The 25,823-nt window shown below is 42.4% G+C and overlaps 1 protein-coding gene and 1 long non-coding RNA gene across 9 annotated transcripts in view; one reads left to right on the forward strand and one right to left on the reverse strand.

Annotated features, from left to right (window-relative positions):
• Positions 1 to 25,823, forward strand: part of LOC105195795 — a 255,143-nt gene that overhangs the window by 131,706 nt on the left and 97,614 nt on the right. The window lies entirely within an intron of this gene.
• Positions 1 to 25,823, reverse strand: part of LOC105195834 (homeobox protein homothorax) — a 387,950-nt gene that overhangs the window by 42,119 nt on the left and 320,008 nt on the right. Inside the window, exon 12 of one of the 7 annotated variants that reach the window (XM_039448645.1) lies at positions 3,916 to 4,384. The exons of the other annotated variants lie outside the window; for them this stretch is intronic. Within the exon in view, the coding sequence (XP_039304579.1) occupies positions 4,381 to 4,384 (4 nt within the window). The 3' untranslated portion in view covers positions 3,916 to 4,380. Of the gene's footprint in view, positions 1 to 3,915; positions 4,385 to 25,823 lie in introns of those variants that run through there. 7 annotated transcript variants of the gene reach the window in all.

Consider the following 25,823-nt stretch of genomic DNA (forward strand, 5'->3'; position numbering starts at 1 on the left):
TTAGGCATGGGGCATCGTTAACAAAACTTTTTAGCTCCTCAAAAATTACAAAAACGTTAAAGCTTCGTAAATATATTCACCCGAGACATTTTCAAACGTCTCTATCGTGTTTTGAAGTAGTATAATCGATTAATCGAATAGGGGATAACCGAATTGTAGGGTGTGACAAGAAACGCGAGTGCCTTCGGTGGCGATCGGCATTCAAAATTAATCGATAGCAAGTTACCGGGTGTTCCATCAGTCGCAATCGATTCATTCAACTCCTTTATCAAGTGAATCGGATCAAGCTCGGACAGAAAAAATTTGCTTACCGCGAGACCGATCGAGTCACTGTGACGAGGTGCTTTGTTCCGAACGCTTCTTTCCGTCAACGATCTGTGTACACTCGTGTATTGAGCTTCATATGTATTGAGCAAACTAAGAGACGAATTATGATTAGATGTAACGTACGAAATATGTATCATTATGTTTCACGCGACAAATAATAATTTTTTTGCATTGTCCATTATAAAGTGAGGAGACGGAATAAACTGAAAAGACAGAAATAATACATATATATATATATATATATATATATATATATATATCTCAAAAATAAAAATAAAATTGATTTTTTATTCCGTCAGTTTTCTCATAACGATATCAAATTAATCTTTCCTTATTGCACGCCGCATGAAGGAGAAAAGAGGATAGATTGAGTTTCTATGGTCCGGTATTATACATATATCGCGAACGACGTGGATCGCGGCAGCGATTTGTCAAAGCCGGCGTGGCGCCTGTCACTCGCCTCTTTACAGCGCGGTCGTTAACGAAAAGAAGAAAAGGGCGGGCCGATCGTTCTCCAAAAGGAAAACAAAGAGGATCTGGATGTACGGCGATATTATCTTCTCCATACCGCGGCGCAAGCTCCCCGCAGCACGGACCTGGGCCCCCCGGCGGGCTCTGCGTGTGTTAATTTGAATCGAGAGAGATTACGCAGAGACACCCCGTAGGGCGCAGCCATTTTGTATCAAAATGTCGATAAAGGAAGTCAGTGGTCTCGGTCCCTGACGACGACGATGACGACGATGGTATACACGTTCCTCTGATTACGATCCGTCGCCTAATCGTCGGGTTTCGTGCCAGGACGAATGACGATGATCTCCGTGAGGTTCAGTAACTTCTTTTCACATTTATGTTCCAGACCTTAACATGTAGCGAATGTAAAATTATTCGAAACATCACACGAATGCTCGCGGACCCTCAGCTGCGCGATCATGTGACATCTGTGACAGACGTACGCTGTACCTCCGCACGTGTTCCGCGGTGATAGACGATAATTGTATAATCGTAATGTATTGTGTCTCGGTCGCGATATTCCATCGAGAGATCAAACTATATAATAAATTTATTTGTTTAATAATGTAATAAAAAGCATATTATTAATGTAATTTACGCGCTCGCGTCACGAGAGGGTAAGGTTCAACTCGAGGGTTACATAAAAGACTAAAAGAGGATACACTTGGACATGCCAACGCGCTAGCGCGCCAGCGCTTTTTCTCAATCAAACATGCTACGCCGATTTACATATCGTTATCGCGTGGAATTAATCTGCTTCTCGGCGCAATTCGACAAACGTTGCTTCATGCGAGAAAGGATCGATCTCTAGAGATGGGATCCGTCCCGAAGAACGTCGGCAAAGGTCGAAGAATTTAGGAATTTAGTCCAAAGTTATTGGAGTTTCCCCGTAGTACGTAGCAACTGTACGTACGAAGCTTCTTTCTCCCATTTTACGGTGGGTCTGGTGTTGGCGGATACCTGCGGACATTGAACCGTAACCCGAAGAGATTTATTCGAGCAAGCGGATAGGCAATGCCGAAAAGAAAAGAGCACGAACCCGAGGAGAATTTTTCCGATTCCCTCTAGCGTTTTCAGCCTCGAGGAACGAAGCGCGAGGTCGCATCGCATCGAATCGTCCCGATCCTCGGTTCTCGTCTCGCCCGATGGCGATGAGAGATTTCACGGGACAAGAAAGAACATTCGCAAGAGATATGCGCGTTATATCATCGTCGACATCGTGTAATTCTACTCGACCGTACGCGATGCGCTCTCTTCTCTTTCCACGCGCGGCAACTCTCCGCACCCCATAAATATCTCTGAATCATCGTCGTTGTCCCGCTCACGGTTCTCAAGTTATCCGAACATGGCTAAAGCGTGCCCGTAACGTCACGTTTGTATCTCCGATGTTGCTATTTAATGGACCGCGATTTTCCTGATGGTGAAATTCAGGGAAATTCTGGCTTGTGTCGTCAGTTGTACAACCAAATCGTCAAGGAGCATTAATATTCGATAACGACGGTTGTGTCTTAGGATGAGTTATACTCTGTGTGCAATGGTATTTTAAAAGTATCTCAGCTGATAAAGTAAAACGATAAAATGTCACGACAAATAATAATTGGCCACATTTTCAATATGATCACTCGAAATAGACGTACAGCATAACTAGCATAAAGCAACGATTATAAGCTCTCTGTCTCTCTGTCTCTCTCTCTGCAATGTAGACCATATATCTCCATTTCATTCTCCATTTCGCCACGTGAAAGATCGATCTCCCAAAACCAGCCGTAAGTTTCAACGCATAGAGCGGTCGGCGAGCGTAACGGCGCGTACGACGCGCGATTTCCCGATTTCGCATTTCCTGACGATACGCGCGCGAGCAGAGTGCGTATTGCGGATACGCATCATGTGCACGCACGCAACAGCACGGGCAATCAAATGCTCGCCGGACCGTCTCGCGCTATTTGTCTCTGCGGAAGACGAGCAAACGCCGAAGCGACGCGAAGCGATGCAGAGTTGTTGCCGTGGTCGGTCCGGCGAATGCGAGCGACGCGACGCACCAATTGTTTGGCGCACGCCCGATTAAACGATCATTGTACGATTCCGCGATGTGAGCGCGTCGGTCGCGTCGGTCGCGTCGGTCGCGTCGCGTCGGTCGCGTCGGTCGCGTCGGTCGCGTCGACGAACGACGGTAACCAGCGCGGAATATTGCGTTTCCACGCGCGAGAATCGCACAGCGGTTCACTGCGGCCGACCGATGCTATCTATGCCGATCGCGTTTTCCGGTGCATGCCGCCGAAATTCGTCATTTTCAGCCTGATACTTTGATTAACGTATCATTAGCGTATTTAAGACGGATGGCGGCGTTTCGACTCGTTACCGGCTTGCCTTTGTCCCAGTGAGTATATTTTCTCAGACGAATTAACGTTAATAATTTATACAATACTAGGCAATTAACTGCAAGAAAAGAACGGTTTTGTCGCTCGAGTATCTAATAATTTTGCTAGATAAAGTTCGAGAAGATCATTTTGTTGTACCATTAAAGTAATTATGTAGGATGCTCGAACGTGATGAACAATGTTGCAATGAATGCAAAAAATTTTAACATTCTAGCAACCAACTCTAGCATCCTACATATTTGAATGGTCTAATAATAAAATTATTTTCAAATCAATATCTAAATCTTTAGATACTTGAGCAAAACAGTTCTTTTTCCGTTGTCAAATTATCAAAATGTTTAGAAACAAAGCAAAATTATTGCAAAGGAAATATTGTAGCTAAATTCACATCTTGTGACGTACTTATAAATGACTGTGGATAATCCGGATTTTATACGGCAAATTGCAGCTCGAGTCACAGCAATGAATACTAAAAAAAAGAAAAAAGAAAAAAAAACGATCGCCGTGTTTCAAATGCGGAAGGGATGATCGCGAAGGGTGACTCGGTTGTGTATCGTGTTCCTATACTTTGTGAAAAAAGAACAAGGCATAATCGGCGCTGTAGTCTCCCCACCGTGACGGAGAAAGAGGGACGTCACTTCCGACGGAAAACCGTACCCCGTCCTCCTCCGCACCACCTTTGTATTATATTATTCGGCACGAGTGTGTTTATTCTCACCCCCGTGGAAACAACATAACGACGTGTTATACGCGCAACCCCATGCCTCTAGGGTTTCCCTTGTAGCTAGCCCTATTAGAGCAACGACAAGTAAACCGTGACATCAGCGCGTCCATCAAAGAAGAAACGTAACAGAAACGAAGAAAGCGCGACGATCGATCGCGTTATTTGCACTCCGGAAGAACTTCCGGTCAGCTTGTTCGTGATCGGCCGCGAGTTCCAAGCCGACAGGAAGCGTTCGTCAGTGAGGATAATTCCTGACTGACCAGAAATTCACTTCCAGCTGGCTTACGTTGGATAAGCATACGAATCGACTGACTAGGAAAATGCAATGTCGGCTAGAAAAACTCGAGTGAAATGGTGAATACAAGACGAGTTGACAAGCTGAAAATCTTTATACTTACATGTCAGCACTCATTCGTTAACGTTAACGAAAGCATGTGGTACTCACCTGAAACAAAGAAAAAGATTGAAAATTATACTCGGATGATATATGCGAATTAGAAAAAAAATATCAAAAATTATAAATTATGAATTGTACGATTCGTTTAGTTTCATTACTTATTTACAAAATAATAACTACTGCAAAGATTTCTATGTACAATAGTTAATGTGTATTTAGAATAGTAAATGTACAATAAACGATGTGTGTTATTTGTATATCGGTACATATCAATATGTATCTGTTTCATCGTTTCATTAAAATAACGTATAAATCCAATAATTATCTCAAACATAAGTACTTATTATTTGTTGAATAATTTATTTAAATCCTACTAATCGTTCATTGCTATTTAATAGGATGTGAACATGACTGATAAGATATGATAATATATTGACGCAACATCCCTCAGAAAGGCAGGAAATATTACAATCATTTTTGAGCATTTTTTTACAAATTCTCGCAAATTATACGCACGCCTGACGAGAATAAAATAGTGAAACGCGACAAATACCAAAATGTTGTAAGAAAAAAAAAGAATGGCAATCACGAAGGATATAAAAGGAATAGATGGCATCTTTGTAATAGCCACAATACGAGTATGCGAAAAGGTCAAGAACACCGATACATCTCTCGATTCGTATCTCTCTGTCAGTCCCACGCGACGAAAATTCTACACGCGAAGGACTCTTAATGTGGAACCCCGAGAAATTTCACGAGTACCTCTCCTTGAACAGAGTCGCGGGATACGAATGACTGAAACAAGCCAAATAGGAGAAACCAGAGAGGAAAAAAAAGGAGCTTCGAAAATCATACTTTGGCAAATATGTAAAATGTCAGATAGGCCAACTTTTCTTCGTATCAAGCTCTATTTCATATTAAGTCGCAGTAGGTACTATTTTAGAGCGCGAGCTTCGATACATTCCATTTAGATTACGTGTGTGCGTGTAGAAGGCACAAAAAAATGGTCGTAAGATAAATTAAAACATTTACAACAATTAATTAAAACATCTAGCGGAAACTCTTTCATTAGTTACCCGATGATTTAACAGACGTCACTTCTTCAGTTGAAACCAAAAGGAGGAATTTTCCATAATCTCCTGCCGACGAACACAAACGAAGAGTTCGAATTCAGCAAAATTTTCTCTTACCCCTCGAGTTTTCGCTGATCTCGCGCCCGAAAAAGAGAATTCCACTCGTTCTCTGAATAATTGCAGCAGTAGACGGAAGGTACGAGAGAAGGTGAAATCGCGGGCGAAACTTGGCGTCTATTATTACCACGATCGCAAGAATGCCGTAGCTGCCGTATAGAGGTAGTGGAGAAACGACGGGTTCGCCATGAGCTAGTCCAGAAACGAGGAAAGAAGAGAGAATGCAAGTAACGAAAGAGCGTAGAAAACGAAAAGGATGGGCGAAGGGAGACGCGGGGGGAACAGCCCCCTACTTACGTAATTTTAAATTAAACTGTGACGTTTTCAAATTAACGTTTTTGCCCGCTCGCCCGCCCTCACGCTCGCTCTCTCTTTCTCTGTCTTTCCATCTTCTTTCCTCTTGTTCTTTCTTTCTCGCTCTGCCCCCGGCGTTCCAGCTTGAGACTCCGGCTAGACCCAAGGTAGAAACTTGTGATATTACAGCAGGGTTTTTCCGCTTCTCTTTCTCTTCCCCTACCTCTCTATCTATCTTCTCTTCCTACGCTACCCAACGTTCTCTCTCTCTCTCGCTCGCTCTCTCTTTCTCTCTCTCTCTCTCTCCCTTCATCTCTCTCGTTCCAGCCGAGTCCCGAGCGCGGAAGCGCGCGTAATTTAGGTACCAGGAAATTGGTTTTCTCGACAATGAAATAGAAGAATGCGATGCGACAAAGCCTTGAAGAGGCTTGAAAAAAAGAGAAAGAGAGAGGGAGAGATGCTTTCGCGCGTACAAACACACGCGTGGTATGACTCACCATCCACGTACTCTTACTCGCGACGTCGCGGCCGCGGCAGTTGCTGTAATTGCAATAACTGCACTCGACTCTTTATTATTAAGGCACAGGGCTGCGGTTGAATGGAGAATTTCGCGCTAACGTCGCCAAACGGATTTCCATTCACGGTAGCGGTGCTTTCGCCTACGTCGCCGAGAAACGGAAAGAATCCATTGTCCCGCTGTGACGTGTCTCGCGGAAAAAGACAGAGTCGGCTGACGCTGGGCTAACTCGGATTCGCGCGGTAGACGGAAAGTACGCAGGCACAAGCTCTGAATATCCACTTCTGTATCCTAATTTGGAGAACAAAAGAGCGATCCGCGCGCTCGCGCACAAGTACGAAAATGACGTTTCTTCTTTCTTCCGCGAAGCTAAAAAGAGACAAATTTCCGACTGAAATTCGTGCACTCATTATATACATTACATACATTATATACGTCGTAGACATGGAGCCAATCGAACGATCCTTTGAAAAAGAACATCTTTTTTATTTTCACCGCACGTTAGGTTGGCCGCGGTTACGCGGTAAGAAAGCAAGTTCTATCCCATAAAAGTTTAATACTTTGAGTAGCATGAAGGTAGAAATTTCGAGGATCTATCGTGCCGACTGACTGGCCACGGAAGCGACGTCCGCCGCAGGAGTTCCGACGTGAAAACCGAGAAGATTATCTATCAAATTAGACACGGTGCTTACGTATACGTTCAATAAGATCGCGGAAACGCCAGCGGTGGACGCGCACCGTTGGATTCGTGCTTTTCTCGCTCGCTGAAGAGACCGACAAATCGTTCGACGATAATTATCCGTCGCACACAATCGAAGTATCCTGTAGTCGTCCGGCGTGGTTGGTTCGCATCCTGTTGGTTCGTCTGGTCGGTGCGTGCATAGCTCGGTACGAACCCGCGCGCCGCGGAACGTTCGTAATTGTTCGGTCGCCAGAGCCACTGAATAAAATACGAGCTACCGGTCGCGCTGTCTGTCAGTTCGCCCGGGGCTGCTGTCTGTCCGTCACGCTGACGTGGGAAGACGCCGCCTGGTTCCACCCCAGAAGCTCCGCCACTACCGAAAGCTAGTTACGATTGTTGTTGAGAAACTCGGAGTCATGCAAGCCCGCCACCGTTATCCGCCTTCACCCTCGCGCGAGCGCGAGCGCGAGCGCGCGCGCACGCTTCTAGTCGTTCGCTGTTCGTAGCGAGCAATTTCATAGTCATGCAATCATAATCAACTCGAGATAATAGTTTTCTCAACCGGGCGAGTTTCTCTGCAAACAGTGAACGAATCGTATGCTACTACGGCACGCTTGAAACCAGCTTAGTCGCTTTTACAGAATTTTCCGGCATTATGAGATTTTCAAATGCCTAAAAGTTTGTCGGTGTAATTTACGAGTTCGACTACTGTAGCTAACATGAAAGACCAACTTTTATTTCATTCATCTGCAGTATCGTCGTATTAAATCGTATGCCACGCGAAAGGTCGATCCGAGAAAGAAAGAGAGATCGAAATCGACTGAATAATTAGACAATCCGGTTGGTTGCGTGGGGGCGATTAGTCACACGACGGGTGATGCGCAGCGTTCGTGCGGTCGAAATCTTTCGGCTAACGACAAGCATACATCGAAGAAGGGAAATGGAGAAAAGATCCGAAAGGAAGAGTTGCAGCGGGCTTCGAGAAACGTTCCTTCGGCCGTGAAGTCATTGCGCTATCTCGAGATCGCTCGTCAATCTTACGGCAATCGTGTAATTCCTGGCATCCTCTTCCCCACACAATTACATCCATCTATTACCGTCGCTCACACGTTTTTTCTTCCTCTTTCACGTTTTTATTGTTTTTTTTGTTTTTTTATTTTTTTTATTTTTTGTTATCGGAACTAGCCTCCCCCTAGAACCCCACGCGCATGAAATTTACCTGCCTAATTGCTAAGGATCCCGTACCACGAAACAACACGACCGCAAAGTAAGGAATAAACGTTGTTACGAAAGGGAAAAGAGAAACCGAAAGAAAGGTGTAGGCGTGTCTCTGAGAACGAGCGATAAAGTCAAAATATGTCAATAGCCCGACTGTGGTAGACCGCATAAACTATTACGTCGCGAAGAATGAGAGTCGAGGGTTGTTGCTTTGAGTCATGCGAAATGACGTGTCGACAAGCCTAATTGTGCGCGCGGTATTGCATCGCTGACCGCATCGCGTTCGCATAGAATTAATAAAGGGATAATTTCCTCTTTTTCAAGCGGGAGGCGGATATACCAACGTGTGCCTGCCTGTGATGCGTTGCATAAATGCATACGTATGCATGGTAGCTCGTTGACCAAGTCGAAAATCGTGAAACCTCAAATCGCACCGCTCTAATGCACCGCACGAATTAAGGGCATCAACGAAGCGAAACTTGAGAACAATGGTTGGATCGTATCATGCGCATTCTTTACCGTTAATTCGATAAAATAACTTTACAACCTATTTTTTAGCAAGTATATTACATCGATGAACGCAATATACTTAAATTCAAAGTGATACAACGAAATCAATTTAGTGTACCGTTACGCAAGTGCGGTTCTTGAAAATTAGAGGAAAGGCGTCGTTGACAATGCCGTTCACCGGCACGTATCAGCGAGAAGGGAAGAGAATCCGATAGGTATAGCAATGGAGTGGGAGGAGTAGACAGAGGTGATGGAGAGACTAGAGTGCATTAGCCTAATCTAATGACGCAAAGAACTAATAAGAGAAGCTGCTGAAATCCGTTTCCCATTCACGGATTTCTCCCTCTCTCGCTTTATTCCCTTTTCCATCAAGTTCCTTCCACTCTACGTCCTCCACCATCCGCACCTCCACCCTCGACACTGCTATAACCTATCTGGTGCCCGTAGGGCTAATGCATCACACAATAGATCAATTACATACATTAGTGGCTTCGAGAATGGCTGAGGGTGTCTGTAAGCCTGCCTCCTCTCGCTCGCCATCTCTCTCGCTCTTTCTCTCTCGTTATCTACGTATCTGCTTTACTCTGCTCCTTTTGACTTGAGATATCTAGGGGTAATATCACTAGCGAAGCGTAAATACAAGCTAGATTTTAACTGCCTATCCTTTCACATTAAATGAGATGTATAAATTCGGATACAAATGCGATCAAATTATTGTATGTTACAAATTCTTTTTAATTAAAATATATTAAAATCTTTTACAACAGATAAGTAATAATCTCTCGTGCGTATTATTTACCACTAATTCAATAAAATAACCTTGTATCTTATCTTTAGCGAGTATTGTATCGATGGATCCAATATATTTAAATTTGAAGTGATACGACAAAATCATTTGGTGCATCGTTATATAAATTAGCGTGTCAAATTACAAAAAGAAGAATTAGCTTATTATTTATACGTAAAGACACTTGACATATAAACTTTGAAATTATTTTAATCCAAGAGATGTTTCTTGAAACTAACTTGGCAGACGCTCATCAATCGTGGAAATTTTAAAGCACATCTCCAACGAGTAAGGTAAAAGCAGTTTCACATTGGTGGCGGCACGGCGCGGCGAGACTGCGAGAGAGTGAACAATTTATGCACCGAAGAAAATTTCGCCGCTGCGCGCGCGCGAAGAGTGCCGGATAAGGTACCATGCATGTAGGTACACCACGAACGCCGCCGAGACCGCCACCGACGACGACAACAACAACAACAACAAGAACGACGACGACGACGACGACGACGACGACGACGAGGAGGAGGACGACGATGAGGACGACGACGACGAGAAGGACGAGGATGAGGACGAGGACGATGAAGATGGGCAAGACGACGACGAAGACAAGGGGAAGAAAGAGGACAACGAGAACGACGACGTAAGACGTCTCAAGCAAGGCGACCAGGCGAGAGAGCAGCTACGGGTATGCCGGCGAATCGTAAGTTAAGGCGGGGTGGTAAAGGAGGAAGGTTAGCCGACGCAAACATAAAGTTCCAGACTTACGACGCGAGATCCCCGATAGCTCCTCCGCGGTGGGCATAAAAGCATTAAAAAGCAGCAGAGGCAAAAACGCAAGTGCATACGTACTCACTCGCACGCACGCACGCACGCACGCACGCACGTGTACATGGCTTGGTGTGACTATATAGGTATATACCATGCCACCATCTCGTGGGGTTGTCTTATTCCTCTTCTTCCATTCCTCTCCTCTACCTTGCATGCGCTCGCGGTAGAGACCCCCGCGGCGACCAACCTGTCTTTCCAACACCGTCCCTCCGGCTATCTCACTGTGGATATCCCGATAATACTCGGTCTAAATTCTTTCGTACACGTCTCAGTGGGACGGCAGGGACGAAGGGACGAAGAACGAAGGGGTAGATCTGGATGGTACGCGATAACGACTATCAAGTGCGATACCCAAGGAAACACGACCAATCTATATCATCTCGTTTACATTGATGCGCAACGAGTTCTCTAGTTGTGTGACATGCATCTCAATTTCTTTCTCTTATTGATTGATTGCCTGTCGAAATTTGTTCATTTTCTACCAACTACGCTTCTACATCCATTATTGTTCTTCCGCTCGTTGTGATTTTATTCGCGCAAAATTGACATAAGATTGATATCGGTCGTTTCGATACAGCACTTATAAAATAGAGCAAATAGAGCGAGTATTGGCCGACACACCGATGCTCAAAGAGATTCGGAATGAACGTAGTGCCGTAAAGAGTGCCAGCGCTGTAGTTTTTGAAATATAGGCTCCCCCGGCGATAATGATGAGCCGTGTTTACACTGAGGGCATCCTCGGCAAAGTACGCGGGCAGGGAAGAGGCGCCTCGTCAAGTTTTACGGGGGCGGGAGCGCGAGAGGCTACAGCAGAGTAGAAAGAAGGCAACTCCTTTTTCATGTAAATACGATGTAGCCGTATGTAAAGACGACTGACCACTCGTGTATGCGGTACAATGTCGGCTGCTGGGCCTTTTGCAGGTCAAAGCGACGCGACTAAGAGGAAGAGAGGAAACATCGGTAGAGGAGGCGAGGAAGGAGTGGAAGACGGTCGACCGTAAAATATATCAACCGCTGTGTGACTTGGCGGTGCAGCCACAAATCACGCGAACCCCCGCTGCTACCCGCCACGCGATGTGGGTGTACCCTGATGTCTGTTCTGCACACGCGGCGAGATGCCGCTGTGCAGCTTTCCCGGCTGCATCCGCGAATAACGATCGAAGAGCCGATCGCGCGAGATATTCACAAGATTCTGGCGAATGGTTAACTATCGAACAAATTCTTTTCTTTCGAGTCTTGAAACGTGCAAATAAAAATTACAGCCCTTGATATCGCTACACGTGTTAAAAGTGTTTACGTAACTAACATTGTAAATGACGAAACTTGAATCCATCCGGCCATCTCTCGACATAAAAAGTTAAAAAAATAAGTGCGATATTACTGTGTAATGAACAATACGAGAGAAGAAAAAAATTTCTTTTTCTATGATGGAGAAAATTATAAAAGTTTTCAACAGCATTCTCACGTGTGAACAAATGATAAATCGAATTGACAGAGATTCCGAAGAAATCGTTTGCATCTTCGACAAACTAATCCTGCAAAGCCATGTATCATCTCAAGTTCGTTAGAAACTTAAAATATGCTACCTGGAGAATTCATCGGTGAAAGTGCTGCGGCGGAGCGGAGCGGAGTAGAGATCGTCTCGCGTCCAAGGAGCGAGCATAACGCGCGTTCCGGCGCGATCAAGCGGGAATCTTCTCTGGTGAATACTATTAATGAGGGCCGCCGCGCGGCCGTCCGAGAACGAAGAAGCGTGGAAGGTAGAGAAAAGATGGTGATACGACAGAGGGACGCCAAGAAGGGGACGAAGGTGCCTTTTGAGAGGAGCTGCCTTTTGTTGGTCTTCGATGTGAGCGAGGAAATAATGCCTCGTGGAATGTGACCCATGTGAACCTCTCACGCGTATCAGAATCTACGCGTGTGTTGTGGATCAACGCTCGCTCGATCCTGATCCACAACGTCGCTCGTAGAGCGCAATCGTACGTACGGTCACTCTGTATGAATGTGTCTTCTTATAAATGGGGAAGAATACACGATGCATCCTACCACGTCGCCATCGTCTCATAATGGTAATATTTTAGCGCGCGTGTACAAAGCATACGGAGCACATCGAAACGCATCTACGAACCAATTAGGCGTCACGTCGCGGCGTCGGTACATATACATACATATTAGAAATAGATTTGATAATTAAGTCGTGACGAGGATTTTCGAGATCTCCAACAAAAATAAAACGTAAAAGACAAGTAATGACAATAATCATAAAATCTGAAAGGTCGTATGATTTACACACTTTCCTCTTGACATCTTATAATGGATATCTTTTTAGGAAATCTGCCGCGATCTTGGCGAAACGAATACCGAATACCGTTGCACCGTTAATTAGAATAAATATGCGTTCCTGTGCGAATTGGAAACTTGGAATTGCCATTTTTGCGGTCGCAAAACGGGAAGCGAATTTTGTTCAGCCCCACGGCGGATATCCATCTTCTTTGTCAACGACTATACATTTTTATAAGCGAGAGAGAGGCTGTGAAATAATAACAATGGTAAAAAAAAAGCAGGGGCAAATGGCGCGAGACGAGGTAAGACGGAGCACGAGATGAAAGCGCAAAGTCATTTATAACTCGGGTGGAGTGGCACGTGATTAGAAGTGCCAAATGACCGCGCCAACAACGACGCGGCGGCAGAAACAGCATCAGCAGCAGCGTCAGCGACGAGGTACCCCAACGACCAAAGTATCCTCTTTGCTCCATTGCGTACCGAGGACGAGAAATGTTTTAACCGGTAGCGAGCGCGGGATCATTATAACGATTCGAATCTACCAGGAGAGAAAAAAAAAGAAAAAGAAGCGGCCAAGAGCACACGCTCTTCCTCGCTCCGTTGAACCTCGCTTGTTATTAATATCGAATAACGAGATGCCGCACTGGTTGTAGGCTCGCGAGCGCCAATGGCATGCGTGCCCACGGCGTATTCTTTATTAACGATGCACCACCATTCCCAGGATCGTCCGCGTACCAAAAAATCCACTCGATGCCGAGACAGAGCCCGTCCGAGTGGCTGCAGCCAGAGAGAAGGCGCGCGGCGTGGCGTGGCGCGACGCGGCGCGGCGCGGCGCGGCGCGGGCGGGCGGGAAGAGAGCTCGAAAGGACCGAGCCGCAGGTAGATTCGAGATCAAATGCGAGAGGAAGAGAGAGCGAGAGAGTCAGAAGAAGATCTTTGATATTCGTGGGACGAACGTTCGTTATCGGACGACGCATAACTCGGCAAGCAGCTCTGCGAAAGGCAGACGAAAGGAACGGTGCGAGCGTTTATTGCTCGTTAGGTAGAAGAGATGTGAATGCGGTAACTGATGAACATGGTTAAGATATTCTTTGCTATCTTCTCTGCCATCATTCGGTCAGTTTATATAAATGTCGCGAAATGTGACGTGTGAAAAATCAATGGTTAGGAATAGTAATAATTTAACGAGGAAGGCTAGTTTCAGTCAAGGAAATATCCTTCTATCATGCGACACGAGTTATCAGGAATGACAGCGACAACTTTTACTTCCGCTCGCGATTATCCGGATTCCATCAATTTTCATTTCGTGATATGCTCAGCGCGCATATCCGCTGACGAGATAAATGTGGCTGATAACTACAACTCGCGGTCCACCGTCCGATATCCGACTTGTATTAAATCGTCGCGGCCAATAATTCTCGACGATCGACCGTTCGATCGCGTCTTGCTCAGTCTTTTTCGGTGATAGCTATTTTTGCTTTTACGCCTAACAAATGTAGATATAATTGCACAAGAACCTAATAATTGTTGATGGTTCCCGTGCTTTTTCTAATCTCACTTGGATTTCTTCTCGTCTTGCTCGCGCACATGCGTCTTGTCAATATCTTGTACTTCCTTTCCTGCAGATCCCGACTAGGTCTTTCTTTAAGATATCGAGCCATGGTATGGCGGTGTTATGGAAGCGATGCTTTACAAGTGATATTATCGGCCACCGACCTCTCTCCCCCCGCCGCACAACCGACACACACACACACACACACACACACACACACACACACACACACACACACACAACTTGATTCATCACGAAACGACTAGCGAGCGGGTGTTTCCTTTTTGCTCTCTACGATCTCTCACGTGCGTCGCCGCGAATGGAAATGTGCCGAGTCGCACCGTAAGAAGCCGAAAGAGACGCCTATTAAAAAAATTAATCGACGCTCGAATGAGCCCCGAATAAGTTGCACTTTATCCTCTTATATCTTGAGTTTCATTAGACGTAAGATCGTTAGAAGATTGCCTTACCTTTCGCAAAAATAAATTATAGAGGTATATTTCTCACCCTATTGAAAATAGTTGCTTAAAAATTTTTTATTTAATACATTTGAAATGAAACATTTAAAATTTTAAATGTCTCATTTCAAATGTATTAAATAAAAATTTTTAAATAACAATTTTTAATTCAGCGATTTCCTTAATATTCCATGAGCTATAGCAATTCAATTAGCGATTGCATTATATTTTCATTCGTGGTCACTGGGTCACACATCAGTTTCACAATGGATGTAGCGCGGCTCTTCAGCTCTATGTGACGCGACAGAAACGATGTACCAGTGTCATCAGACCATGACACGACAAAATTCTCTGCTCAAGCCGGCAGATCGTATACAAAAGCACGGCTAAGCTCTCGTATTAAGCTGATCACAAAGGAAGAGATAGCAGCTCATCGAGTTAACATTGTCTAAACAAGATATTAATTTAAAAAATGTTCAGTGTACGTTCCTACGAAAAATATTATCTAAATATTTTAACAATATCAAAATTATATAATATTTAAAGAAAAAGATGTCAAGTAAACTTACAGATAATAGCCCATAATTGAATAATAATAGTAATAGAGAATCACAAATGACAAATATTTTTTCGTTAGTTTATTAATTCGCAATGTTCAATGTGGAATGTGTTGTAATAATGGCGAATCTTGTTTTCATAGATAATGCGCGGTATACACGTAAGCGTAGAAGATTCGTTAAAACGGACGACATTTTGCGGCGGAACCGCAAAGCGGGTATTCGGGAGAGAGGCATAAATGTATCCTCGTTGCTGGAATAAACCGCACGCACGCAAAAAACTTTGCGACATACATGCGCGCTTGATGTCGACTCGAAGGAACGAAGTGCACACGAGAAGAGGAAGGCAAGCAAGCCTAACCGCAAGCAACACTGCCAACCGCACTCGCGCCTAATGATAGCGTTTTACGGTCTTATGAAACACAACTGCGTTAAGAAGTCATCGGATTTCTCCATCAATATATATTGTAGTTTCACATGCTGATTGTGCGATATGGAATAGTAGATTAAATTTTACGAGCGTATAGAATTTTCATCCTAGTGTAAAATCAATAAAATGGTTGAAAACAAATTTGAATAAAAAAAAAGTGTGCTCTCTGCTGTGACAAAATCTCTACCTATATCCGCTACTTTTATCCATGATAAAAGATTGAAGATAAACCAATTTTTAATTAACGCCGAACTAATTAAAAGTTAAAGTTTGCGTTGAACTCGGGAGAAGTTTCAAGTTTCGGAGTTCGACAGCAAAGTTCGAAGAGGCTCCAAAGCGCAAGTTCGATTTCGATAGCGGAGTTACTATCTCCGCCTCCCGATTCTCAATGGTACTCATATCGATAACCCCCTCCTCGGATAATTGAGCTTAACGAAGTGCTTGGCACCGTGGAAGCGAATTCGTCGCCGAAACGATTGGCGCGAGTGCGCTTATTCACTACACGAGAGTTACGACGATCCAAATCCAATCTTCCAATCAGAGTCAATTACAGACTGACAATGGTCGAGCAGACTTGCTGCTTAAACGTCAGCTATGCGAAACGACGGTGTCATTTCGTATACAAACGGGATTACGCGATCTAATTCACGGCCTAACAAAAGACCGACGAAGAAAGCCACGGAAATGGAAGGGTAGAGAACAGTCCTTTCTTTCATATTCAAACTCTTTAGCTCCAACTAATTCTACCTCTCGTTGTAATTGTTTAGAAAATGTTCTTCATAAAAAAGGTTTTGCATAAAACGATGTAAAAATATCAAATGATCTACAGTCTAAAGCTAATTTCGTCAAGTCTTAAGCTTAAATCTTAATCTTAAAAATATCAAATTAAAAAATGCAGATATTCCATTACTAAATTTCTATTTCATTACTTACTATCTCTTACCTCGCACTACACTATCTCATTGCAGAAAGTTGCGAGTACAACTTAAACCAGATAGCTTGTCATCTTAGATACAATAAGATTAGGAATAAGATTGAATAAACGTGATGCAGAACCTCTCAGCTTGTGAGGTTTTATTATATTTTATAAAATTTTTTTTAAATATATATAAAATATTTTAAAAAATCGAAAATGTTGAATCTAATTAAGGAGACTTTTAATTTATTTATCGTTAATAAAACGCCTTCTCTGTTTCGCTAACAATAAACGATAATTCCTCTAGCCTGTACGACACGCACGGAGTTGTAATCGTGGCATGTCGCGTTTGTATTAGCATAATTATCATTCATTATCATTTTGCAATGCCTCTTTCGGCGGAGTGACCCGTCGTCCAAGTACGGACGTCTATCATTCCACTCCTTCTTTCACCATCGCCGCGGCAACGGCTTGCTCGCGAGAATTCGCAGCGAGAGCACCGAGATCCGATTAAAACAACATAAGCGGGATCGTGTCGGGACATTTAAGTCTCGAAGCCCGCACGTTAACGTAATGTCTTAGGCGGCCGAAGCCGTGTCGACGAGCCACGGATATACTTTCTGTGGCATGGCATTCTGTGGTATCCTTTCCCCCGTACATGATGCGTGGATAGATAATCGCGGCATTGTCTTACATCGACGCTCGTATTATACACTGCGAGGCAAGGCATAACGACTTGCCATTGGTCGGCTAGTCGATATATCCCGATTCGCGGACGCTTTATCCAGGCGGTGATCTACCGTAAGCGAACGGACGAGACTAATCACCCGTCCACAGATTTCTTCCGATCTTAGTTTTCCATATTTAGCTCTGATCATAACGCAGAGTGGACCGTCCAGTCATATAATAAGTGCAATTGGTTGAATTAAATCGATAATTATAATGCAACTTTTAAAAAACGTGCGAGAGCTTCACAGTTGCGAATACTTTGGTTCGTACTACTTGAAATACTGAATTTTTTATTTATTTTAAGAATGGCACTGAAACTGCTGCTATCTCAATCGAAATTATTAATATCGATACTTTTTATTAAGCGTATCATAATTACGCTTGAGTTATGATTGTAAAGTTAATTTTCATCTTAATATATATATATATTTTGATTTCTTTTACAATTTAAAATTTGTCTTGCAAATTATACGCGGATATACACGAGAACGACGAAAGAGTCTTGCCAGTATTTCACCGTTCGTGATACTGGTTATGTTTCACTTTAGAAGGAATCGTGTTGCCGCATGGTAAGGGTAAATATTGCAGCATGCACTCAGGCGCAGAGACAGGATGCATACCGGCACGAGTTGCACCCTGCGAGCTAGCAGCTACCCTTGCCTGGCTGGCACGAAGGCGAAGCTAAGAGAGTACGGTCTATGTATTAGCGTCTGCATATATTATTTCGCTGCATAGCGCGAGAGTCTAGCGTGCATGTTGCGCATATCCGAAACTCGTGGCTTTCACACGATTCGTGCTGCGCTCTCGTGATGCCAAAATGCGTGGCACGTGCAGGTACCGTTTTGCAAGTGAGATTCTGTGGCGTCAAGAAACCGTCCACCGTCTATACATATTAAAATGTATGCATTAGCGTTAATACCTACGGCTATTATAAATCCTGAGACTATTGCAAATATCAATTGCAAAATATTAATAAAAATATCTTGATAAATAAATTCATATTTAGCGTTGTTACTTGATATTATTCGTTTCTCGTGCTACTCTATTTGCAGTTGGTATTGCTCTATATGATAGTTTATACACACACACACACACACACACACACACACACACACACACACACACACACTTTTATATATTCTGCCTATAATAATTTTTACCATTACAGTCATCTATTTTCTCGTTTCACTCTGATAAAAATTGACACTCACAAATATACGTATACAATCATAAATCAAGAGAGAGCGTTTCGCGTAAACGTTAAACACGTGTGATACCGATAACTTTTTTATTAATATACTTGGCTAATCTATGATCGATACGTAACAACGACATATTCGCACAAGTAGTATTCGTATTAAAACATAAGACTGATGTTTTTGATATCTACCGCGCGAGGAAAACCGCGACAAGGCTCAGCGCGAAGCCGCCTTTTATTCCAGCAATGCGTGTGAAAACACCAGCCCGCGCAAACCCAGAAAATACAGTAATACACGAGTACCTCGACGACAGCCACTCGGCTCGGTTGTCACGTGTCCCGTTATTTATGGATGTAACACAGCGGCAACCCTCTTATTCGTAGTTTTTACTCATATTTCGCGAAGCCCTGCCGGGAGAGATCGAAGCGCGCCCGCCCGAAACACCGCGGGAAGAGGAGCCGCGGTGATATCCGTGGACTGAAACATAGGCGAGACGAGAAAAAGAGAGAAAAACGGAGAAACGGGGATGAGGGGCGACGGGCGACGGGCGACGGGCGACGGCGACGGGAGCGAGAGTAGATCCGAAGTTCGGGCGTTATTTATGATGCTTTCTCCCAAAGCGGCCGCGCTAAGCGACCGCGGCTTTTGCCAGAGTACGATCGCCCTTCCGGTACCTTATGTCGCGCTTATTTCTTCCGAGGGAATCGTTCCCTCGTCGAATGCTACGTTACATATTGCATCTTCCCGTGATATTGAACACGGAAACGACATTGCGATTTTCAAACTACGACATGCTTGATGTTTAAGCAAAAGTGCAGCGTCCATTTAATCAAATTATTTTCATTTAATTGCACTTATTGATACATTTGTGAACTAAAAAAAATGTTTTCATTATACTAATAAAATATAATATATTACATATGGTAAAATGCATTTTGGCGAGATCAAACAGAATTTCTGTTTATCATTCACATGACTGAGATTTTTATAGATAAACGTTCGGTAGACTCAAAATTTGATTAAAATATTTCAGTTGAAAATTTATAATTTTTTTTTTTAAGTTATACTGGCCTAAGTAAATAACTTTAATATCATTATCAAAAAGTTTCATACACTTATTTAACAGAGAGAAATTAATTACGGTCATTCGATAATTTTTAAGAGAATTTTAATTCCTTCATTTTTCAACAGATATACTAATTAATCTCTAAGAAATTTCCAATTTATATAACCAGATTTTTTTCAGTGTAATTCTATCTTAAACAAAACTACTCTTGTAAACAATTAAGTATAAAATAACGATATTTAATTAAATATCTCGAAGAATAGAACGAGTAACAATAATACGACGTGATTGCGATTGATTCTACCTTCGGTTTTGCTGAGACAAAATATCACAAACTTACATTACTTTTCGAGATCTATTTAATGCCTACGAAATCTCTCATCTCCCATCCACTAGTAATGTACAAAGTACGCGTCGCTTCTACAATATCGCTACACGTGGAAGGGTTGGTGGTCAGTTGGTTTGCCCATTTAATCCCTTATCCCTTTAAACGTTGTGTATTATCCTCGTAAAAACTAATACAGAAACGACGTTGGTCCGGCTCCGCCTAAAGCCTGCTCCCAGCAGAGGGACGTATAAAAAGACGAAAAGAGTAAAAAAAATAGACGACTCCAGAGCGCAGAGAGCCGGCAGCGTTGGCCCCTAGGGCTCGAAAATACGTCGAGTTTGCTCGCTCGCCTGCTGAAGCACACAGGCGTGGATGAAGGAGAGAGAGAGAGAGAGAGAGAGAGAGAGAGAGAGATGAGGGAAAGGGAAAGAGAGTTTTGTGCGCAAGAGAGGCGATATATCACCGGGCGACGAAACAACCAACCCCCGACGAGAGTTGCATTTGCATCGACGGACCGACGCTCGCACACGGCCGAGGGCACATATAAAAGGCAGACGCATACACAAACTCTCGAGCGTCGATCGACTTCATCCCCCCATTCCACCATATAGCTCCTGGTTCCTCCTGAAGGCGCGAAAGGGGCTTTACCCGTCCTTCCCTAACCCCAAGGCCTGATTTACATTTTCTTTCCTGGCGCACGAGGTTCCGTTCCACTCGATAAGAGGAAACGCCTTGAACCGGCGGTATTTCAACCCTTGCGAAAAAGGGATTCGGAATTCGTAGCGAGCTCGCGACTCGAATCTGGACTCGATCGTACAGTCCAAAGCGAGCAACGGCTAAGGGGAAAACGGAATAGCCGTGAAGAAAATAAAACCATCAGCCTTCTCTCTTATTTCCCTTAAAATGTTTAAAATAACATTCACTTCAGATTGGAGATAATATATGTGAATATAAATTTTCAGACCAAATATTTTGGCATCTCAAAGCATCTTTTTTTTATAATTTATATATAAAATTTATATATAAAATAATTCACACAACTTTTTTTTAAATATTTCTTCATATTTTTTGACAATCCTGCTTAATTAAAAATGTATTTAAAAAATAACAATCAATGGATTCGAATCTTCCAAAATACTTTGAGAACTTTCTTTCCGAGCTATTCCGTGCATACGCAAAACAAATTTGAGAGAAAAATAAAAATATACGTAAATTAAGAATTCATTTTTCTGTGTGATGTTATGTAGAATTATATATAAAAAGGTGCAGGACCGGACCAAGTTCCTAAATTCTAAATAGTATATCTGTACAGCCTTTAAGAGGTAATGTCATTTTTTTAAAATACAAGTACACACTTGCAATCTTTCTACTAGAATAATTCAAATACTTTCCCGAAGAAGGAAAATACAAATATGTATGCGTATAACTCTGCCAAGTATGATAATCGAAAGTGTGCAAAATATTATAGCACGCGCGTGACATTCCGCAGAATTGCAATTATCCGCCGCAGTTTACAAAATGGTCGTGTATAAATTTAACTACCCCGTAGGCATGCTGCATCCAATCTCTCAACGAAATATCTCGCTTCAATCTACACACACGTATATCCATGCATGGTTCAAAAATATTCTGCCATTACTGGCACTTGTTCGTTGTTACATTAATTTCCGTTTTGCGCTCATACGGAAATGTTTCGCGCCGATTCACAATTTCGTATCACTAATGATAAAACCACGTCACCTATAATTCTCGCAAAAGAACGTTACATTTTTTACGAAATTGGGCAATGTTGGACATGTCCCAACAGAAGGCGTGTGCATATAATAGAGCGTAATTCAAAGGATCGAAAGAGAATCGTGACGAGCCGTGAAAAGGAACAGAGAATATTACGTGGAAGAAAAATGGGAGATTCATTGGATATGGGCGTGCGCGCAGGGGAGGGAAGAGGAGAGATTAGAATGATGCGGAATATCGTTGTGACTATGAAATTGGATCCGGATACGGTCCTTTAAACGACGCCGAGAACGTAGCGTCGCGACGACGGCGGTGTTTGTAACGACGGCAGGTTGTCGCGAAGAATAAAAAGGTTTGCCTATACTTTGAAGATCACGAGTCTAGCACGAGCCAAAGGCTGCTGTTCTTTCCTTCTCTTTTTCGTTTGTTCCCTTTCTCAGCCGCCTTCCCTCAGTTTATACTCTATAAACGGAGCAGCGAGAGCAGCGTACTGTGTTGTACGATCACTGAATCATTGTTGGTGATAGATAGCACAGCTGTTGCGCTGAGATCACACGCTCTCGAAATAGTCTGCAACAATACACTGCTCTCGGGGTGTCTCGCGGCTAATGCGCAAAGTCACCTCGACCAAGTCGATTTAACGAACCGCACGCGCTTTTCCTACGATCACTTTGTAAGCGTACTCGGCCGTCTGCGCCCGCTCACCCGCTTGAACGAGGTGTCAAACGCTCTACTGGCATTACGCACCACTACTTCGTTAAAGCGAAATAGATGGCATGCCTGATAACTAGCCAGTCGTGATTCAATGACTTATTAAGGATGCAGATTTTCTTTTATATTACGTTTCTTACTTTTATATTACGCTTCTTTGCAAAAACCACTACTATTTCAGCATTTTCAAAATAATTAACAATTAACATAATACCATTTTATAACATTTTTAAAATTTGTAAAAACTAAAAGTATAATTGATAAAGTAAACAATGATAAAATTCAAAGTGCAAATTAGTTTTAAAAAAAAAGCTGTGTCAAATAAATTCAATACAGTCTCGAGAAATTATCATGTAGAAAATACATGTTTTCTCTAATTATCGATTGGTAATATACGTTTTATCTGTGTCGTTGAAACTTCATTCGCACAAAGTCACAAATTACTTAGATGTGGGCAGCATTAAAACGAATTTGTATAATCATAAAAAAATTACAAATAAGTTTAAAAGCGCATCTAAAGCGAATCTGAACGATTAGCCTGATTCATCGTGAGCGCCGATTTCGAAGAAAACGAAATTTATGCATCTGTTTAGTCTAGACTGTTTCTCTTTTTCTTTCTTGCGCACGTTTAATTCCGTCGTTGATGTATACATAAACACACAACACTGTCACGAATCGTGCTATCTTTCCGGTACAAAGCTATTGTTATACTATAAACTTTTTCAACTTTGTATGATAATCCTACTGTACGTAAAATAAAAGGCTGGTTTACATGGTACTTGACAACAGTAGATGAATATTTCACAAATGTCTCATAATTTCAAGGTATTTGAAGCATTATTGAATAATCTCACGCCTAGAAAATGTATACGTATAAAAATAACAAGCTTGCACCAATTAATCTGAAATCAATGAAAAAGTCTATGCAACTCTTATCGCAGCGAAACTGTGAATCCATGGAAAGTTAGAAATTGAAAGAATTATGGCTACCCGTCTCGAATTATTATTATGTTATGAGAAATAGGCCATATTATACGGAAGACCGGTAGTCTATAGGACCAACGAGTTTACGGTTTAGCGAAGGCAAGCAGACGAGAAGTTAAGGAAAAGAGGTGGCCGCTAGCTACCGTATAATTACGCGAACGCCTCTTCCGGAGATGACGCGTTATTACCCTGGGGCGACTTCCTCGTGCGGCTCAGGCAGAATCCTGCAGACCCTCCTCAAAGAAGGGCCCTGGGGATACCATGGTTCGCGTAATCGCCTCGTTATACTATCATACACCGCTTCGCACCACGTTTTAGGAGATTCCTTAAGTAGCGCCCAAGCTACTCGAGGAAAGGAAAAGAAAACGGCCCTAAAATATCGACAGTGCGGCTGGCATGTGTTTCATTAAATTTACTTGAAGAAAAAGAAATATTTGTCTCTGTATGCCAGATATGTTTAATACAACTGTATTCGATTGAATTAATAAGATATGTTTGTTGATATTAAATCATAACATTATATTTATTAATATTCTATATCTTCCACACAATATTCGAGTGACTGCAAAAGTTTGCAAAAAGGACTTTATTCTCTCCGATTCTTCCACCGCCCTTTCGTGAGTTTATTACTTCACTCGCTTCCTTCGTTCATATCGACCTCTCTTTTCTTTACACCTGGTTCCACCGTGTGATAAATGGTGCTGTTCCGTTGAACCCTCGCCTTCGTCTTTCAAGAAGGTTTTATCAACTCGGACACACCGTGCTCCTTCTGCCACTTCTCAACAACGATTTTTTCGTTTCTATTTAAAAAGTTTGTTTTATATTCCGTTTTAACATTTTAAGCTACGTTAAATTTATCTAATATGTAGTAACATTAATGATAAATTAATAGTAAAGCTAATAAATATCTGATAGTAAAATTAAAGATAATCGTGAACACTTGACCTTTTAATAACATTCGATAGTTTCATCCTCTCTTTCTCTCTCTCTCTCTCTCTCCCCCCCCCTCTCTAAATATTCATTTTCTTTCCTTGTTCGTATAATTATCATTAAAATTTAATCTTTTTTGAATACTAATTAGCCATAAAACTTTATTGAAATCTACTTAAAAATCTTGGAAACGTAATGATGTTTAAGATATTTCCTTTTTCGGATTTATAAAACCGGTTGATTCCGTAACCAGTGTAATGTCCATGCTGAATCCGTACTCCCGCAGGCAGAGAGTAAACTCGTGGCCAGGATGATAGTAAGGGAGAAGGAAAATGGCACCCGGAGGAGTGATAGAGGCTATCTAATAGCTCATGGAATTGCCCCTAAAACACCTTTTTAATGAACTATTGCTAGGGAAATGAAAATGTGGGAGACGACTGAATCTTTCTGAATCATGTTTAACCGTTTTGATGTAATTTTTTCTAACTTAAACTTGAGCATACCCAGTATAACATTTTTTTTATAAAATAATTTGCGATTAAATTATTATATTAAAAAATATGATTTAATATTTGTTTAATATATCTTTAATATATATTATAACAAATTTATATTAAAATGAAGAATTTATGATATTTGTCGCTTGATACAAATATAAATATACATGTACGAGCATACGCGTCAACGAAAGTTATACAATGTTATAGAATGTTATAGAGATCCGTATTTCATGAAGCGCTGATAAATTCGATATAAAGAGATTCGAAAGAACATGTCGCGAAGACTAAAATATGAGAAGAAGAGAAAGTTATCCGATGGATGGGGACAAGCTGAGACTCAGCGAGACGTCGAGTCGAAAACATTCCGGAGAATTAGATGTGCAGCCAGGAGATCAAAAAAGCCTAGGGAGCAGCAGCGAAGACGAAAACGAAACGATTTGTCAAAATGCGCATCGCCGCACGCGCTCATTATCCCGTCTACTTTTCCTCACGATTCCACATGCTTTCTCGTTCTCATTGTTACGTGTCATCCCGAAAAAGTGAATCCAATACGAAAGACATAGAAGGCAATGAATTCGAATAAAATCCAAAACTTGAATTAGAATAAATTGTTTGCAACTCTTTTGCGTGAAACATTCTCGAAGACGGATAGCCATACGCGTAAGATAGTAACAAAATACTTTTAATATGTCATTTTATATTATATATTTCTTTTGGCAAAAAACATGTATAATCCAAGTGAAAAAGGCTGCGCGCGTGCGCGCGCGCGCGCGCGCGTGTGTGTGTGTGTGTGTGTGCGTGTGTTCGTATGTGAAGGGAGGGGAAAAAGAGGATTATAGAATTGTTATTAAAGTTTGATGACATCACGAAGAACAGGCTTTTAAATTATTCTCGGGAGAATTGGAAACACCAACCACCTGACCTATTAAAGGACTACTGCTTCAATGTCTTCGTAGTAGTTTCTGGTCAACTATAAGGTTTGGATTAAAGCTACAGCCTGTAGTGTTTACGAGTCCACGTAGGCCGATTACTGGCCATTCGTTTAAAGTTTGTCGATCGCTTTAGAGAAAATAGATGACCTATATGA

This window comes from Solenopsis invicta, chromosome 4, assembly GCF_016802725.1.
Source record: "Solenopsis invicta isolate M01_SB chromosome 4, UNIL_Sinv_3.0, whole genome shotgun sequence".
NCBI classification, from domain to species: Eukaryota; Metazoa; Arthropoda; class Insecta; order Hymenoptera; family Formicidae; genus Solenopsis; species Solenopsis invicta.